The sequence below is a fragment of the Rhinolophus sinicus genome, chromosome 1, assembly GCF_057876585.1.
Source record: "Rhinolophus sinicus isolate RSI-liver-muscle chromosome 1, RSI-T2T, whole genome shotgun sequence".
NCBI lineage: Eukaryota > Metazoa > Chordata > Mammalia > Chiroptera > Rhinolophidae > Rhinolophus > Rhinolophus sinicus.
The window spans coordinates 140,438,574-140,458,551 of record NC_142501.1 but is presented as its reverse complement, the minus strand read 5'-3'; the positions used below and the strand labels follow the sequence as shown (position 1 = coordinate 140,458,551).

The following is a 19,978-nucleotide window of genomic DNA, read 5'->3' as shown; positions in this document are numbered from 1 at the left end:
AGTGGGGAGAGAGGGGTTTAGATGAATACCAGATAGGCACAATCAACTGTATTCCCACCCAACCCACTGCCAACAAAAACAAAAACCAAAAGAAAGTGAAAAAGTTCTGTCTACCATTAAACGGCATTCCTCTAGGAATTTAAAGTTGGGGGCCTTCAAGATTTCTTTAAAAATGGAAATAGCCCAAAGTAATGATTTTTTAAGCCATTGTGGCAAAATGTCTTACCACAATTTGCTTGACATCTAGCATATGACAAGGAAGAAGAGCTAGAAGGTAGAGAGACATGGGAGTATAAGACGAAAAAAAGGGTTGCTGATGGGAGGATAACCTTTTATGTTTGGGTCCATCCTGTGAATGGTCACAGACACTTCCAGATGTTTCAGGTTAGTTCAGCTCTGCAGAAAGACCTTCCTTACACTTTGCAATCCGGTACACATTCTAGGTGTGCTATCACATAGCTGCTTTCATTAGCTTTCCCCCAGATCAGTGTCTTGGCTCAAACTTTTGCCCTGTCAGTCGAAAACAAATTGAGTACCTATTGGGTATGTTACTATGTGCTAAAGAACAAAAAGCTTCCTACTCTTCCAAATTTAATGAAAAAAATTTGGATTGTCACTTTCAGAGCCATTTAGGATCCTGCCTTTCTCGTGCTGATGGGGCCCTGTACAAAAGAAATAAATTTTCAGTATTGCTAATAGCTGGCTAAAGTCAAGGTTTTAAAACCCACCCTAACTATGCTGCAACTCTGGACTAAAATAGTAAACCAATGTCATCTGAACTAATGATATTGAGAAGACCCTTTCACTAACAACACAGTTGCTGTCTGGAGATGGGGATTTAAAGTTGTTTTGGTCTGATCACATGTGGGGTTCCATTTAATTTTGCTCTATCAGTCAAAAGCAATTAAGCGATGAGAAAGAAGCTGTGCGCGATATTGTTCTTCGCCAAGAAAACCCTTTCCTAACCCACCAACATGGCAAAGATTCGGAGTCAGAAGATGAAGTTGCCCATCGACTGCCTGATCTTGAGAAGGATGACTTTGCTGCCAGGAGAGCAAGGATGAACCAGACCAAGCCACTGGTGCCCCTGAACCAACTCCTGTATGGGCCTTACCGGAAAAAAGAGGCAGGGAAATCAGACAACAGCAAACAACTCTCGAAGGGAATCTCAGAAAAGAAAAGTCTAGAATATAAAAGGTGTGCACTGTGTGTGTGTGTGAGAGAGAGAGAGAGAGAACCTAACTAAGCGAAAGTGATTTGTATCATAGTCCCCCTTATTCCTCTCTTTCCTGCCCCAATTACGTATAATTAGTAACGGTGATTTATTCTGAAGTGGAACTCCAGATAGTCAGTCTCCCTAAATGCAATGGCAGAGAGTGGAAAGGCCATGTCAAAAATAGGGCTGAATTCACCAAATAAATTTTGATGTGCTGCATCTGGGCACATCACCACAGAAGGGTGCTGGTGGCATAGGTTGGCATTAATGGCACAAATAGACATGTGCCATTGCCTATGAGGGAACAGCCACCTCTCAAGGCTGCTGCAGTCCATTCAGAGGAGGCAGAAAACATAGATACTCCTTAGCTAAAGCTCTTCTCTCATACCCTGTCTCCCCAAAAATAAGACCTAGCTGGACAATCAGCCCTAATGCGTCTTTTGGAGCAAAAATTAATATAAGACCGGGTCTTATTTAACTATAATACAAGACCGGGTCTTTAATGTAATATAATATAATATAATATAATATAATATAATATAATATAATATAATATAATATAATATAATATAATATAATATAATACCGGGTCTTATATTAATTTTTGCTCCAAAAGACGCATTAGAGCTGATTGTCTGGCTAGGTCTTATTATCAGGGAAACACGGTATTAGCTTCTTGTAAATATTGGAAGGGGGAAAAATGAGGCTTGCTGTTTCTTCCCTCACACCATTAACATCACCTTGACATTTGATGATGGATATTTCTCATTAAAAAAAACCTTCTAAACGTATACTATACTACACTTGTATTTGTTCTATCATGGAAATTGTTTTTAGATGAATTTCCTGCTCTCCACTTTTGTCCCATCCTCTTAATTTGGGAAAGAAAAATTGTAGTGAAATGTGATTTGGCCAGTGACTTTTATCCTGAGAGGGATGTGATTTCATTTAAGGTATCAGCTCGCTAAATTTCATCGTGCAGAGCTGATCATTCTTGTATTTTTTCCCTTGTATGAAAACCAGACTTTGCCTCCTCATGATTCAATTGCCATGTTTTGCCTATCACTTAAGAGGTGTATAAGTCTATTGAACTAAGAATATAAATATCTCAACCATGTTTTACGCAGTGAAAATGGTTCTTTGGGCAGAGTTGTTGAGCTCAGTGGAGTAGTTAGTGTTTCGTTTTTGTCGTTTTGTTTCAGGAAGTACCAGACATAAAACACACGAAAGATTCCTGGATGTAGGACAGGGAGTAGAGCACAGAAGAACTGGTACCATTTTTTAACAGGACACCTTATAGCTGTAGGAGGCTCTTGGTCCCTGCACTGCTTGTTGGCATACCTTGTACAAACCATTCTAGGAGGGTCTTGTGGGAGGCATCAGGTGTTACAAGTGAAACAAAGACTTCTGGGTAACTGACTAGCCTCAAGGCGTAGCGATGGGGACCAGCCACTTGAGTTAGGGAAAGGAATAGCTTTTGTATCTCCCTTTTTTCCTTTCTCCTGTAGGCAATTTTAATTCCTGATATTTTCAGCTGCATTTGTCTGTTGTCACCTCACTCTGTTTAGGGACACAGTTCTGGGTCTGGGACAGCCCATGACCTCTCTAGAGAACATCAAAGAACGGATGAAAAAAAAAGAAGCCTCCCTGGTGACTCTCTGCTATTCCCTTCCTTATTCCCTTCCCCAAACTAAAAGTAAATAGAAACTTCTGTAGCCTTCCTATTTGCACACAGGCCCTGCAATTACACAAAATCTTCCAGGTAACAAAAGAATGCCTCTTGGTTTTCTGGCTTGCACGATATATTTTGAGAAAACAAATAGCCCTAAGTATATGTATAATTTTTTTACATTTTTGTATCTCAAGAAGCCTATTTCGTTGGAAATTGACGGTTAATGTGATAGAATGTTTATGCATACAGATGCCACAGCTTTGGTTTAAATTACAGCATTGTCAACATTAGCTGCCTAACATTCACTTCTTAGGAGAACAGTTGAAAATATCAGTTTTAGCATCAATAAAGGTAAACCGTTATTAACACAAGAAACAAATGGCATTGACTCCGCAGATCCAGGAAAAGGGGATACACTCTGTTCTTGAAGTTTACATTAGCTAAATCTAACTAATGCTATCAGGAAGCAGAGACTGAGTTTGAACATCAGAACTTTCTGTTCAGAATTGACTTAAATGTACTTTCTGGCAGTTGTGGGTTTATGGTTGAGACGTTTTACTATGTGAACAACATTCCAGCTATTTTCAAACTAATCCTAGAATTTGGATCATGCAGAGCTCGTTACTAACATTTTACTGGTGCAGTAAAACACATTCCAATAGGGCTCAGGGATTCAATCAGAAAACTTGAATTCATTATAGCAACTTGAATAGTGTGGGAACTGGGCATCATTACTGTCCAACCAAAATCTTATTACCATTCTTAATAGTCTTTCAGCGAGCCCTGGCTTCTCTTCCTAAGCTAACCTAGAGTCTGTCATCTGGTGGGGAAAAAAAAACAAAAAAACTCCTTTTCATTACACTGTCACAAAGTGACAAAGACAAAATTAATCAAGGCTCCAATTGACTCCGTGTTTTTTGAGAAAGGGAGAGGTGCTTCCATCATTCCGTTGTCCTCAACCTCTGCATTTCCATGCTTGACATTCTGTTTGTCTGCTCCCCTTCCTTGAACCTGATTTTTCCAATGATGTGGGGGCCTGAATCAAACTGACAGGAACCAGGGCCCAACAGAAGAGGTGAAGTCAATGGTGACCTGTATTATGCGGGCTCAGGAGAGTGAACCTGAGGAAAAGGGACTCAGGAAGGTGCCGGATATTTACAAGGATGACCTGGCACAGCGGAGAATACAGGGCAGCCTGGCCCCTCACCGGGAGGCCCCCAGCTTTGTCAAGGTCTGCAATATAACAGCAGCTGACTTGGAGACGTGGGAGAGACTGAAGGTGTCAGGAAAGACAAGGTGTGTCATGTTTTCCATTGGTTTTTCCTCTGCCGATGGTGTTATTTAACTTTGAAAGAATCAAGTGTTTATCCTTCTAGCATCCTTTAGTTTCATGGCTAGAAAAAAAAAAAAAAGCCTCTCAAAACACAGAGTATATCCTGCATGAGTTGAAACTTATTAATACTAAAAATTACAAGCCACATATGAATGGAAAACCTCCTCTTTAATTCAACCTCCTTACTGTGTATGGTTATTTTGACAGGCTTGTTCACTGCAAGGAATTTAAACTGGGTTTTAAAGAATTTTAATAATTTTATTATACCTAAGTATTTCTCATGCCATCATTTCTGATGTTGGAAGTGATATTTTGAAAGCTATTGAAGTTTAAGGCACTATTTACCAAGGCAAAACAGCGATTATTTCATTTGATTGATTAATGGAAAAGCAACTCTGCTCTAGCCATAGATGTATTTTTCATGTATCTAGTATTTAAAAAAAAAAAAAAAAAAAAAGTCTTATTGAAAAGCCTTAGAAACCTTTGGAACTTATTTCTGGTTCTGACTAGGGATGGAGATGTTGAGCACATCTGTGCCCCTGAGCCTTCACCAGAAATTAAAGCAGAAACTGCCATCCGTGATGACCTTGCCAGCCGCAAAGCGAGGGCCTATAAGAAAGCTCCTGGCCCCAGGCAAAAGTTTGTGCACTTTGGACCAGTGACAGAGATAGATCAGCAGAAATGGAAGCGACTCAGCATTGGCAAGGCTGGGCCTAGGAAGGATGTGGAAGTCACCAGTCCTAGCAGCAAGGTTCAAACCTACCCTGTGTCCTCTGCCTCCTCAGCCACATCCAGCTCAGAGGAAGACCGAATGCTTAATCCACAAAATGACTGCAGGTATTTTTCACCAAACACGGGCCAGGACATCTGCATGGGAGTCACCGCTGCTTTTAAAGAGTTTGCTGGAGCACATTAAAGAAACCTCCAAAGATGACATAGTTTCTCTTTTGCTGGTTAGCAGAAGAGTAATGTTAGCGTGTCACCCTGGGGAAAGCACGTGTGTGAAGTTAAGTGGCAGGCGTCCATTTTGATTCTGTTGTCACTGGAATGACTGCCTGGGAATGCCAATAATCTTGGCAAGTGACCCTTTTCCTTCAGCTGCATTAAGTACTATTTTATTAGTTGGAAATACTGAATGCACTAAGTGGAATGTTTTAGTGATGTCCCTAGTGTTTCTTCTAAAGATGTATTGATAAAAATAAGATTTACCTGTAACTTCCCTCTTTCCTATCCTACAGAGGGAGGAACAAATGGTTATTAATATTATAAGTTCAAAATTTGAACATCTAAGTAGACACACAAAAAGTAAAGGTCTCCTCCCTCCCCTACTTTAAAAAATTATGTAATAAATCTTGAGTGAATAAAAGGAACCCTCTTGTGGGTTCCTATGAGTCAAGACTTTCCTTGGATGAATCACCAAAGAATCATCTTTGGATGAATCATCCAAATTCGTGAGAGATCACCTGGGAAAAGTCTTTATGAGCCTCTCACCAGTTCTCCTCTTCACTGGAGGCTTTCTAGCTTTACATTCCCAAGCCCTCTTTTGGGGGTTCGGTTCTGTGGGCTGGTCTCTCTTCCATTAAGCAGGTGGAAGGCATTTATAAGACTGGACTCTCCTGGGAACCTCCATTCCATCTGCATGATGGGAGCAAAGTGAAGTTCTCCACAGCAGGAGGACCTGCTCATGGCACTCTCCTCCAGGCTTTGTCCTTGAAATCCAAAGGAAAGAGTAGATGGTCCATGACATACAGAGGGCTTTCTTTGGTCCAGACTGTGGGTGACACCATAGAGGAGAACAGACCATAGGTACAGATAACCCAAGCACACCAGAAATACACAGTTGGGGTTTCAGAGGCTGATGGTGATCTGGATGGAAGAGGTAGGAGTGAGTCATTACTGACAAATGCATCCATGAGTCCCTGACTACTGAGGGGGCCATCACTCAACCCCATGGGGACGGTCGTGCCAGCCTTCTTTGACATTTCTCAGGCCCTTGCCAGGGTTCTCATTCCATTATCTCAATCTGAATATGTCATGCTTATTAAGTGGCTTCTGGAAGAAGAGCAACTGAGCTCTCTTAATCTTTCAGGCTCAACGACTTTCACTGTCTCCTTTCATAACTCTTTTTCCTCTTCTCTGTTGACACCATTGCTACTTGATTATCAACAGAACCGTGAATTCTGGCATAGATGACTGTTGCAAAAGGGTCTCGTGGCTGGCTCCTGTGCTGGAGTCCCAGGAGGAACCTGTCTGCAGTTTGGGTGCGAGCCCTAAGAGGACAGAGGAAGGTGAGGAGCCACGGTTCCTCCCTCCCTAGCAGGTGAAGGATGACAGGTGGGATCCAGGCCTCCGGTGTGAATTCTTTCCCAGTAGTAAAGCTGTCCTCTCTGGCTTTAGTTACATCCAAACAGCTGCCACAGGATGGCAAAGAAGAGGAAGAACGAGCTGCTCAAAGAGATTCTGAGATGCCGCCAAAGGCTGAAAGATCCGAGGAGAGCGGCCAGCCACTGTGAGCGCCTTGCCTGCATTCCAGGGTGTGCTGCCTCTGCTGTGTGTGGCTGTTGTGCTCCCCGAAAGCAGCTTACAGCCACAATATGCACTTTGGTGACTGACATGCTGTGGAGTTAAGTCGCTTAAAGGAATGCGCCCATCCCAGTGTCAGAGTTCCGCTTTCAGTGGCCCCTTGGGGTAGAGATTTTAGGCTTTGCATGTGGTTGGTTGCTGGCCAAATTTCATTCTCAGAAATCATGAAAACCAGAAAGGGAAATCTCTTCCCATGTGAGTACCAGTTGCATAATGGAGGCCCACGGTAATTGATACTCAGTTGCTGTATGTGCTGCTCTCTCTATGGACATTGGCTCCTTCTGTCTTGAGTTAATGTCAAGCACGTGATGCTACTGAAAAGATCTTTAGCAATAAGTGGACTTTGACTGGCTGGACTGAATGTTGCCCTAGTTCGTGCCCTCTGGCCTCTGAATGGGAGGCTTTAGGGAGACAAGAGAGCTCGGAGAAGATGACAGCTCCTGCCAGGAGTGACAGTGGACTGAAAAACCAAAGAAAGTTGTATGATTCACAAAAAGATGACATGATGGCCAGGAGAACTGGGAAATCTCTTAGACATATTGGATCCAACCCAAACCAGTTCCTTCCAGTTCCATTTGCAAAGCAACAGGATGTGGAAGAATCTTCCAAGGGTCCACGGAAGAAAGATAAGAGGTCAGAAGACTATCCTGTGCCATTGTGACTTTGTTTCTCCAGCCTGAGTCTTGATCCATGCTTTGAATATGTTTTTAATGCATTATGGTACATCAATGCCACTTACTGGGTATTGCTTAAAGAAACGAGATGATAAAAATTGGCGCAGTCTGCCAAGAATGTGTTTTCCTTTTTTGCATGCAGGCAGGTGTGGAAAAAAACAGTTGAGTTGTGAACTTTCTTGTTAAATGTTCTCTCTGACTCTCATCTTGTGTGCATCCGAAATGGGAAACTTATTTCTTCCTAGCTCACATAGAAGCCTTTGTATAAAGCAGTTGAACTTCTTTCTGACCTATTTGATTCCACTTTGGCTCTAGGAGGGACTTCTAGTCTAAAGAAGATGTCTACCACTTATAAAATTTGTAATTTAATTTAATTTCAACATTAGTAAACAGTATTCTCTAGAGGTAGAATTTCTATTCCATACCATGACTTGATTTAAAATGAAGACTAGGGAAATACTAATCCTGGGGTTCATGGTCTGGTTTAAGGTCCTATACGTCAAAGCGTCTGTTGTTATTGAATGAGTGATATATTTTTGTTAAAAGTGTGGTCTGTGTGATCCATGTACGGCAAGGGAGTGTTTTTGCATAATTATAAGCTCCACTGAAAAACAGGTGATGCAGTTCTGCTTCAGGAAGGGCCTTGATGGTAGTGGGACAGAGGGTGGAGTGCGGAGCAGGGAGAACCTTAAGTAATTCCAAAATGTTCACATTAATATTCGAGCCATCGTTATCATCTGGATTTAATGTGCTTTACAGTCTTCTGAATCATGATAAGAATACCACAGTAGAGCTTTTCTATAACACTGGTTTCAGGGAGCAGGGGTAATATCCGTGCTCTGCTTTATAGCTGTCGAGTGCTTTGTGGCCCTTTCAAAGTGTGTCTGCTCCCTCTAGCTCACCTTCTCCTGTGAATTCACAGGAAGGTTGAATTGGTGTTAGCTCCGTTTCACAGATGGAAAGCCTTATGAAGAGAGAAGTTAAGTGAATGGATCACACCTGGATATCAGATGGTTAGGGCTGGTTAAAGCTGATTAGTGACAGAAGGCCTGCCTGGCCCACCAGAATCACTCACTCCAGATGCCCTGATGTGGCTTGACCCTGGAGCAATGGGCTACTGTAAAGCAAGTCAGAATGAAAGGAAAGAAGGACGTGAGGCCTACAGCTGCCTACTACATACATGCTAGGTGCTTTCCCATTTACTGACTCCGCCTACAACCTTTGAGAGTAAGAATTTTCATCTACATTTTGCAATTAGGAACCTGAGGCCCACGTTCACATAGCTGGTAATTACAATCCAAGATTCAAACCCAGCTCTATCTGAGTGGAAAGCCACGGCCCCACTGCAGAGCGTTGTCTACACAAGTTGCTAGAGGAAACGGTGGAAGTCTGAAGAAATCCCTGTCATTCTTGTCATTCCCTTTGTTTGTGATTCAGAAAGATTCCTCTTAATATTCAGATGGGAATGAATGGCTAGTTTGAGCATAAGGAGATATAGTGAGATTCATTGTGTGACACAATTGTGTAATAGAGCAAGCACATACCTTGGGAATTTATTTTCCTTTCAGCAAATATTTATTGAGTAATTACTATGTGTAAAATACTGTGCTGAGTGCTAGGGGAGAATCTTAAATGAGCAATAAACCAATTTTTCCCTCTCACTTCAAATGAAGCTTCTGCTAGTGCACTGTCATGCAGGGTGTCAGGCGGCGTCTCTAGTCCCGCTCCCCACATAAGAACACAGGATATGGCTCGGCCAAAAAGGAACACCCACGGAGCCATAGATAGGGGAGTCGTACCACTATCGTCTTGCTGGCGGCTGGGTTGGAGACACAGGAAGTGGGAGCCGCACGATCCACAAACTGCCGTCCACTTCTCTGCCAACCAACCTCACTTGCTAACTGCAATCCGCTGCTTGCCAGCCACCATTATCTGCTAGCGCAGCCACAGCAGTTACATTAGTGGCCAATGACTCACTGGTTACAGCTGACGGCCAACTAGCCACAGCTGATGGCCATCCAATCACAGTTGATGGCCATTTGCTACCTGAGCCAGCACCTTTCCATGTGAGGCCGAGAGCCTGGAAACTGCACTCCTGGCTCTGTCCCCACATGCACAATATGGAAATATATGACCAGTGAATTATTGATTCTGAAGTGCTTTATTAGTGCTGGGAGTTACATAAATGCAATCAATAGGTACACAGAATATTCCCTTTATCTTTCTAAATACCCCTAGCCTCACAATTCAATTTTATTAATTGATTTTTTTTTTTTTTTAGGATGCTTATACCAACTGTGATTTGCCTGGCCAATTTTGTACCTCATAGCCTATTGACTCACTATTTCGCATTTTAAAAACATCTCTTTATTAGCTACTTTTTAACTTACTACTTTTCAGTTGTCCCCTAGGATAATTGGGAAAGCTATTTGAAGTCCAAGTTCTAATTATGTTCTCCTTAACAGCAAAGACAGTTCTGCTTAAATTGATGCCCTCCTAACGCTAATAAATTAGTCTGCGAGGTAATTCCTTAAATCCATAAGTGTATAGTAAAGGAATAAATGAAGTTTATCTTCAGAAACTGCTCTATTCTTTCCATTTCAATTTTCAGACTATCCAATAAGTACTGAATAAGTACTTATTGAGGGCCTACTCTGGTCACTATTCAGGGAACCCCAAAAGAGAAATCCTTGCCTTGATGGATCTTAAATTTTAGGGTAAATCTACATTTGTTGGCAGAGATGTCCACAAAATGCTATGTTTTGTGTAGAAGCAATTTAAATTCAAATACATCCCACATGCAACAACATAGCTGAACCTCATAAACAAAATGTGCTAAAGAAGCCAAACTCAAAAGAGTACACACTGTATGGGTCAGTTTATATAGTACACAACACTCAATGCTAATCTATGGTTATGTTTGGTTTGTGAAAATTCATTTAGGTGTATGTGCTACATGCACGTTCCGTATGTATGTTATACTTCAATCAAACATGAACAAAAATATTCAAATAGAGACACAAAAACACCAACTATTAAATTAATTGGTTATTTCTAGATTAACCATCCATTAGGAATGACTTCTCAGCTCTCCCCGATAGATAATTTAGAAAATACTATATTTGAATAAGTGTATTCCAATAGGCCTGTTAATTAACTGGGAAACATTTATCTAACCTTCAGAATTGACATTGCTTCTGCTGCTCTGGATGTGCTGGAATCAACTGGTCATCTGCTTCAGTGTAGTGGTGTTTTTGGACAATTGGGTGTATTAGGTTAAACTTCAGCACCTTCTGAAACTATCCCCTGGAGAAACAGAAAAAGAGTCTTTACTGCCAGAACAGGAACATCCACAAACCCTTTCCTCATTGTGTTTTTTGGCCATTTCCAGAGACTTCTACGTTTTTGCCCTGGTGTGGTTGCCTTCACTGTGAATGAAAATAATTATCAAAGAATGCAGACTGTTCTAGAATGATAAAAGCGTAAGAGTGAAGGGTGTGTGTGTGTGTGTGTTTGTGTGGGTGTGTGTAAACCCACGTATTCTGGGGTGTTTTCCCTAAGATTATAGGAAGAGGCCTTCAGAAATTAATCTTTTTCCTATAGTAAACTGTTATGAAACTAAACATGGGATCAGGTAATTTCTGCTGAAAACGTCAAAATTTAATTTATTGGAAACTAAAAGCAGAACATTTTTTTTGCCTTACTTAAGTAATTCTTTGTCTGCCTTCAGAGTGCAGAAATGAACAGCCAAGGCTTTCAGGGCATAGCAAAGAAATTTCCCTTAAAATTCCCCTTTGCTAAGGCGACAGTCATTTGTGGAAGCTGCTTTTTTAAATGTACTTAAAATAATGCCTTTATAATGTTCTAATATTTTTTTCTTACTTGACCTTTTTCTTTGCTTTATCAGACACATTATAACTTAAAGTGCCTATAGCATAGAGGGTACAATTTTGTAGATCAAAATAATCAGAAGAATATAAAAGATTGTAAAAAAAACTTTGAATTTTCAAGTGATGGAATATCATCCAAGTCTGGTTTGGATTAAGGCTGCCAGTTTTCTAGGAATTGTGGTTTTTGTCAAATGCATGTGGAAAGCACTGATTGGGGTTCTGGTTGGAGTTCTGGTTTGCTTTCGGAAAACTGCAGAAACACTCTTTGATGTCATTTGTGCAAATGCATTAACACGTCAGGGAAAGGGTCAGTAAGAGCATGCTTCTATGTTGAATGTCCATTACAGCCCATTACGGCTGAACATAAAAGCATGAACAGTTTAACTGTTTGTGAATAACCCTAATGCAGGCTTGGATTTTTTTAAGCTGCTTTCTCTAAACATTGTGGATTGCACCTAAGCCTTTCTATGTTTATATTAAACAGATTCTTTTCTGTGTGGGTAGCGTGGTAATTATTTTCATTTCTCCTCTGTGTTTTAATGCAAATTTTGCATTCTTTGGAACTGTGAAGACTTTTCTTTCATTTTCAGCAGTTCATGAATATTGCTCATTGTACAATTGCTAATTGTAATTCTCTTCCAGTATGATCAGCAAAAAAGGTTTGACACACATACATGTCACCAGCAGTTTTTCTTTTCAGCTTGGTTATAGTGTTAACCTTCTGTCTTGCCAATCGTCTAATTTTGTATTTGGTCTTATAGATACGGTCCGAGAACTGCTGTGTCTGATGACGCAGAGTAAGTTGTCTTGTATTCGTAGGAATACATTAATTACTAGCCTAAACTGCATGCCTTCAGTACTTACCACTAATGGAAATGCAATTAATGCAACAGCGAACTGAATAGCTAATTGACTTGTGCAGTCTCAGAAAAGCACTTGAAGATGGAATGCAGAACATATGTTCTGTGCAGGAGAGATGAATGAAAAAGCAACTGAAGCATGATTCTAATATGCAGCTGCTGCTTAAAACTTAACATTTGCTTTTCATAGATGGAGCATGTTAAAGTTGTTCTTGTTACCATTTGGATGTTGGTACTCCTTCTGAACCACAGAATTATTAAAAGGGCATTCTGTGTTTTGCATTTAATTCTTGATATGTTTAGGGCTTGGAGTTAACAAAGAAGCAGTCATTTTCATAGCCACATTTTTTTAAGCTAAGAAAATAAATCCTAAACCACTAATTGTAGATTCAGAAGCCCAAGTTCCTCCCGGATTGGAGTAATATAAACTGTGGGATGCTTGAGACCAAATCATTGGGGTTTCAGTCAAGTTCCATGGCAGAGCAAGGGGTCAAGATGTAAAACAGGACTTGGGCTTCCTCTCCCTGCTATTTGGTTTCCATTCCTCTCAGAGACTCATTCCCCATCCGCTGTCTCACCTCCAAATTTGAGAAGAATCCGTACTCTCCCATCTGTGACCACTTTAACTCCATTTCAGAAATGGATTTTCCATACACAGAGGATTCTGAAATGAATATCCAAGGCAAAAGTTTTTGTAGCCAAATATTAGCTTCCTCAGATTTGAGTATCTTGTGTTTTAAGAAACATGACTAATATCTAATTCCAACATTAGTCGCCTCTGAACCTGATGTCTGTCCTCTGAGAGGCAGCTCGTGGCCCCGTGGGCGTCTAGGCCGACAGAAGTGGTCACTGGCACGCTTTGTCCCCATCTTGCTGTTCTGAGCCATAGTTTCAAGTCACATAGTGAGGGGTCCAAACAGCAGTGTCAGACACACAAATTATCTCCAACAGTGACGATGAGCGCTAGCCCAAAATTTACTGTTTTCAAATTGTGCTTTTTCCACGTTCATGTTTAGGGCATCAGCTCCGTTCGTACTCTCGGCTCTAAGCAGTCTGACTCTTGCACCAACGATACCAGTTTCCGGTGTACGCTCTGTGATTGCTTTGTTAGCCTGACATACAGAAGCACACTCATGTCTCAAAACCCAAACCAACTTCAGCCTGAGCTTGACTGACTGCATGGAGTTAAAGAGTCTATAAAATTGAGCCCTGGTTATTATTACTTTTAAAATCTGTAGTGGCAATATTTAATATTCACTGAAAGGAGGACTGCATAAAATTGATAGGCAAAACACTACTTTGATTTGGTTAGAAAAAAGATTTTGATAGAATGGATTTATTCTTCATCAGTGCAAAGCTGCTGTTCAATTTGCCTAAGAAAGCTGTCTGGGAAACCCTAAAAAGTAAAAGAAAAAAGCTATATTAAAAAGCTTTCAGATTGTGCCTGTACCTGAATATGAAAGCTCACCCACAGAAGTTAATGATTTTTTTTTTTTAAGCAGTTAGATTGGGGACACCCTTCTCTCCTAAATTTACAAAAAACGGCCATATAGAATAAGGAGGGTAGAAGGAACTTCTTTCCCAGACGTCTTATCTGGGAATATCAAAAGCCCGAATTTCCTTCTTGGAGTAGACATAATTTACATGAAACCATGTGGGGAACAAAATAACAAGTTCATATCAGAAGTTTATTTTTAAATAGAAATTCATAATGTATTTAGTTTATTCCCTCACTATCTTCCTTTTACAAAATCTTTAAGGGCAATTATTGGCACAGACTCTATTCATAATTGACACATTCTTAAAATACAGCCCAATCAAAAAAAGATGTGCCCTTTAAGGAAAATGCAGGTCAGGGGCAGACCTACCACACAGGCAAATAGAAATTTCCGCCTCCTGGCAAGCCAAGAATGTTTCCATAGATTTAGTTTCACCTTCTTGCCCTTTTCTTTACTTCCACACACTTCCTCTTCCAACACTCTCCCCACCAACAGAGCCTGTACACTGTAAGAGCCAGAGGCCATTTTATTCTTAATTCCCTTACCTTCGACTTGGCCCAGAAACAATTTCCAGGCTCCCCTTGAGGTAATTTAATCCTGGACCTCAAAAATGCCAACGCACCACCAAGGGACACTCCTGGGCTCAGCAGCCTAGATCCCCTGTCCCAACAGCCCAAGGACAGGGCTTGCTGTGCTGGAAAGCACAGGTTTTGTGCAAGTCGCGTTCATATTTTGGAAGCTGGGCTTCTCCAGGATCCCCCTAGCCCATCCCGAGACACACACACGTCTTCATTGTGGAGGCTGAGTCCAGCCTCTGAATTAGAGAACATTTTCTGAGTAGTGGTTCAGCCCATTTTCTGTCTAGAATGATCAATTCTCAACTTGCTTAGTTCCTTTTTTTGAAATGGCATAAAAGTATTGCTCATAAGTTTAGTTTCTCTTTTGGTCAGTTTGCTTGTATTTCTTTAAAAAAAACCAAAAAACCCAATGCTGGGAAAAAATAGTATTTCCTGGTATAGGAGAGGGCAAACAAGAGTTTCTTTTTTTGTTTCTCTAAACAGCTTTTGGCCACATTTGGGCTGAGGCAGTTAGGCCTTCATGAAGGTGGGAACGGAGATAAGAAGCAAGGACAGAGGCAATTCTGAAGGCTTGTTTCTGTCCTTTCCATGCCCATCAACTGAGATAACCATTTCCCAATCCTGGAGAAGGCTGCTGTTTTCTTTCTGGAGTCCCAGAAGCCACCCATTGTGGCCTAAACCAAAATTCTGCCCTGTGGAAATTATAGATGGCAAAGTTGAAGGAAAGAACCTTCTTTCTCTCCCATAATCTGCCAACTACTGAGTAGACTATGAGCAAGTCTCAGCTCAGAGAGGTTTCTGTCTTCTAAGATCTTTGCAAAGGCTGTGAATTGCCTTAAAAGATGAACTGAGTGAATTCAATATAGAGGTAAAGGTTTTTTTTTTAAAACTGAGAGGAGAATGGGATGAATTTTCATCTCTTTCTGGAAAGCCTACTTAAGGGAATTTTGATCCTTGAAGTTTAAAAAACATGGGTTAGACTTTTCTACCTAACTCTGCAAATTCTTAAATCTCTCCTAAACAACATGAATAAATAGTATAAAATAAGTTTAAAATCACAGTCCCTCCTGCCTCTTGAGGACTGCCATTTATCTTTCAGGAAGGCACAGCTGCCACAATCAACACTACCCACTGAGTAAGTGGAGGCAGCTCCGCACGGTGGTTTGTCATATCTGAGCTAAGAGGACCTCAGATAAAAGTCCTTCTATGCAGTCAGATTATTAGAATACTCTTGGGGAAGACAGATTACAAGTCCAGTCTTCAGATTTAGCTCTCTTAGGTCAGCCTTAAATTGTCTAACATCTAGAGAGAGGGGAGAGGCACCTACATACTCTTGCAGATTTATTTTGAGTGGACTGAAACGAAGGTGGGCAGCCACCTTCCAGTGAGCTGCCTGCTAAGGAACCCACTAGCATCCAGTGATGCTGCCACTGTCATTGTCTGGCCATGGCGACAACTGTTTTGGACATTACTGATGATGTCTGGAATTAGTTGGTGTCTAAGTGCATGACTTTTCTTTTTCTTTGTGTGAAGCTGGCTTCAAAAACAGACTATCACAGTTCTTCTGTCCTTAAAAGTTTACAGTGAACTTTAAAGGGGCCTCCATATTTTGATTTTGGCACTATGTAACTCATTTGGTCCCAGAGCTCATTTCTTTTAAGAGGGGAAAAAGGATTTTGCTTTGGTTTTTATTTCTGTTTTCATCTTGCTGCTTCAGCTTTTGCTGTAACAAAGGTCTATGTGAGCATCATAGAAATCGCCCTATGGTTTTGCCCACCCTTTAATAAGCTCCTATAGAATATATCAATTATATGTATAGACAGAGGGTTTTAAGAAATTGTTTTCCCTTTTTTCTTTTAAAAGAGTAAATTCAGAAGTAACCTGACAAAAAAGTAAAATGTTCATGAGAATATTAGGATACAAAGTATATACTGATTTATATATTTTATTCCTTAATCTTACTATGAAATATCTGATTTTCCTGATTCCAAGATGTCAACAATTGCACTATTGATTTACAGACAGTTTTACAGGAAATAGAGACAACCACATAAACGTATGCATCACTAATGCATAGTTGTTGGCTGCTTCCAAAATTCAGAAACTAATACAATACGGCCTTAGGACCATATGATATTTTTTTGGAAATGGAGAAGTTACCTTAGTTAATATATAATAAAAAACATTTAAGCCAGATCTTTACACAAGAAGCATTTTCTGTAAAAAAAAAAAAAAAAAAAAGTTTCGCTTCATGGAACACTACCCTCCCCCTTTTAGTTCTCTTTTTTATTTTCTAATGCATTTCCAAATGAGAGGAGCCCAGAGTGTCATATGCCTTTTCCTAGATCTTCTTTAAGCATATTTTGGCACCTACATATAAAAATTACATTGACCTGATGCAGCCACCGCTGAAGACAAAAAATGGTCACATTGGGCTTTTGCTGCAAAAGAAGAGGTGGGGGTGCTGGCATGCTCGCCTCTGGCTGAGGGAGGGAACAAACAGCCATCAGGGAGCTGCCTGAAAGAGGACCGGTTTTCCAAGTGAAATAGCGCCCCCACGCAGCAGAACGTCCCAGAATATGCAGAGATGTGACGAGGGGGCTCTGATCCCGGTCCATTTTTGTTTCTGCTCTCTCCACACCTAGGAGCACGAGTATGTTTGACGTGCGGTGTGAGGAGGAGGCCGCAGTGCAGCCGCACAGCAGGGCCCGCCAGGAGCAGCTGCAGCTAATAAATAACCAGCTACGGGAAGAGGACGACAAATGGCAAGATGTGAGTGCCGGCCAAGGCCGCGGGCGGCAGGGAGGCTGCCCAGCAGGATGGGTTAGAGGCCCTTTGGAGCAGAAAATCAGGTGGGGTGGGTAGACTTGGACGTGAAAGCCAGACAGGGGAAGGGAGCCCCTGGAGGATTTCAAACAGCGACACAGTTAATGTGGGAATTAAAGGAAGGTTAATAGCAACATGAAGGGTGAGGAGTGAATGACACAGGCAAGTACCCTTGCTAGAAGTTTGGCCACAAAGGAGAGGGGAACTGGAGGGAGTCCACTGGCATGGGATGTAGAATTGAGGATGTACTGTCTTTTGAGATTATATATTTGAAACTGATAATGATGATGACAAAAATCCCTGCCAACATTGAAAGTGTACCAGTGGCAGGCACTGTTCTAAGTGTCTTGCATGTAATAATTCTTTAATCCTCTTAGTAACTCAGTGAGCTAGCAACTATTATCACCTCAATTCCACAGATGGGTCCCAGAACAGCTAAGTAACTTGCCCAAAATCACACTGCTAGTGAGTAAGAGACCCAGGATTCGAACTAGGAAAGGAAGGCTCCAGGGCCTGATGAAGCCCTTGAGATTGTCTGTATGCTGAGAGCAAAGAGCCAGGGCAGGGGAAGAGCTTGACAATAGGGGTGAGAGGAGGGAGAGTGGATTATTTAATTTCATCTTCACCGAGTACTCTGAGATAGCCATTGCCATTAGTCAAAAATGTTAACTTCTCCAAAGTCAATGAAATGTAGTAATATTTATTTCTACTATATATTGAGCACTTACAATGTGCCTGGCACCTTATATATACTATCTCATTTCACCCTCACAACAGGCTTGTCAGAGTAGGTGTTATTATCATCTTTACTTTAGAGAAGAGGAAACTGAGGTACAGAGACGCTGAAAAACCAAAGCCTGAGATGCCAAAGCATGGAAGAGAGAGAGCTAGGGTTATTTCCCACAGCCGAAATCCCACCCATCTGACTCTAGAAGCCTAACTCTTCGTCATTATGCTATAAGTGCCTAGGATTCGTGGTGAGATTGTTGTAAGGATCAGAAGAATTAATCCATGTAGAATCATCAGTTCTGTAAGACCCCAAAGCCAATTTTTTTCTGCCTTTTCTTCCTTCCCTGAGGACATTGTGGAGGCCTGTGGTTAATTCCTACCATTGTACTGTCAGCAAGTTCATTCACAATGCAGACGTCATAAATAGCAAGAAATGAAATCCCCTGGCGAAGCAATACTTTAAAATTTGGCAACTGACATGAAATGTGATTGCAAATTTCACATTGCCATGTTTAAATAAATGTGCTACCCTGCTATGGATAATGTAGATGTATCTGAAAGTTTTTTGCCTTTGAAGCATTCCTGTTCCAACCAGACATTGGATTGTGTGGGAATGCCCTAGCATAGTGTCTGGCCCATATTCAGTGCTCACTAAACTCTGAGGAGTAAAAATGGAATTATGTGCAAGCCTGAAAAAGTATGTTCTGTTTACACCAAATCCACCCCCACAGGATCTGGCACGTTGGAAAAGCCGTAGAAGAAGTGCTTCTCAGGACTTAATCAAGAAAGAGGAAGAAAGGAAAAAAATGGAGAAGTTACTGGCTGGGGAAGATGGGACAAGTGAACGAAGGAAAAGCATCAAAACCTACAGAGAAATTGTTCAAGAAAAGTGGGTTCTTTCTGTTGTTGTTGTTGTTGTTGTTGTTTAATGTCAATATTATCTAGCTGTGCTTTTTCTAAAAATTGTTGGTTATCACAAAGGCTCTGACACCAATATTATACACTTCTTGTGCTGTTCCTTCAGCTCTGCCTTGGTTCCTACCAATGTCATCTTTGCAATTTTTGTGACTCTTGTTGACTTTGTTATTGCTTCTGTCTCCCATGCCTATCCTTTAGGGAGCGGAGAGAGAGGGAATTGCATGAGGCGTATAAGAATGCACGGTCCCAGGAGGAGGCAGAGGGGATCCTTCAACAGTACATAGAGAGGTTCACCATCAGCGAGGCTGTTCTTGAACGCTTGGAGATGCCAAAAATCCTGGAAAGAAGCCATTCAACAGAGCCAAACTTATCCCCCTTCCTGACTGACCCCAGCCCCATGAAATACCTGCGGCAACAGTCACTGCCTCCACCCAAATTCACTGCCACTGTGGAAACCACCATCGCTCGTACCAGCATCCTGGATACCAGCATGTCAGCAGGCAGTGGGTCTCCAAGCAAAACTGTCACTCCCAAAGCAGTGCCTATGCTGACACCCAAGCCTTACTCCCAGCCCAAAAATTCTCAAGAAGTTTTGAAGACCTTTAAGGTAGGATGAGTTCCTTAAGAGTAGAACCAAAACTGAACTCCAGTTAGTCAAGAGGAAGAAGCGTCTTGTCTCAAGAAAATGCAATTATTTTCTTTCGGTTGCAAAAGAAAATGCAAACATAAGCAAAATATATTAGAAAGAAGAAAAGAAAAGCAAACTGTTAACATTTACATTTGCAAAGTTGATGTGACTCCAAGAATTGTTTTGCAAATGATTAAGGGCTAGGTGGTTCCCCTCAATTCCTGCTGTTAATACTGATGGGCTCCAATGAGACTGAGTGTTTAGTCATTTCCATGAGCAAAATCTATCTTCTAATTTGATGTAATGGCATGGTCTCTTTATAGTGCTGGCCACAAACCCTAATGTAGTAACACCCTAGGTATCTCCAACTATCTGGAGATATTGCAAATTCTTCAAAACAAAATTTGAATTAGTTTGGTTTAAATAGAAGTATATACATCTACCTTTCTTTTAGCAAGTCACTGACATTATATCCAAAATGATGCTACAGTCGAAAAAAATAATACAGGTAACACATGAAAATATGCAGTATTCTTGGTCCTCAAGTGAAATAGATATTTAAAATATTTTTA

General features: G+C 41.1%; 1 protein-coding gene across 10 annotated transcripts in view; it reads left to right on the top strand.

Annotated features, from left to right (window-relative positions):
* Positions 1-19,978, top strand: part of LIMCH1 (LIM and calponin homology domains 1) — a 348,428-nt gene that overhangs the window by 269,104 nt on the left and 59,346 nt on the right. For 6 of the 10 annotated variants that reach the window (XM_074324616.2, XM_074324614.2, XM_019751944.3 and 3 more), the window contains 4 exons: positions 12,130-12,165; positions 16,951-17,077; positions 18,592-18,749; positions 18,977-19,385. In XM_074324616.2, the coding sequence (XP_074180717.2) occupies positions 12,130-12,165; positions 16,951-17,077; positions 18,592-18,749; positions 18,977-19,385 (730 nt within the window). Of the gene's footprint in view, positions 1-894; positions 1,198-3,941; positions 4,185-4,731; positions 5,059-6,390; positions 6,510-6,618; positions 6,731-7,176; positions 7,438-12,129; positions 12,166-16,950; positions 17,078-18,591; positions 18,750-18,976; positions 19,386-19,978 lie in introns of all 10 variants that reach the window. The other 4 variants (XM_074324612.2, XM_019751940.3, XM_019751945.3 and 1 more) reach the window with 2 other exon arrangements.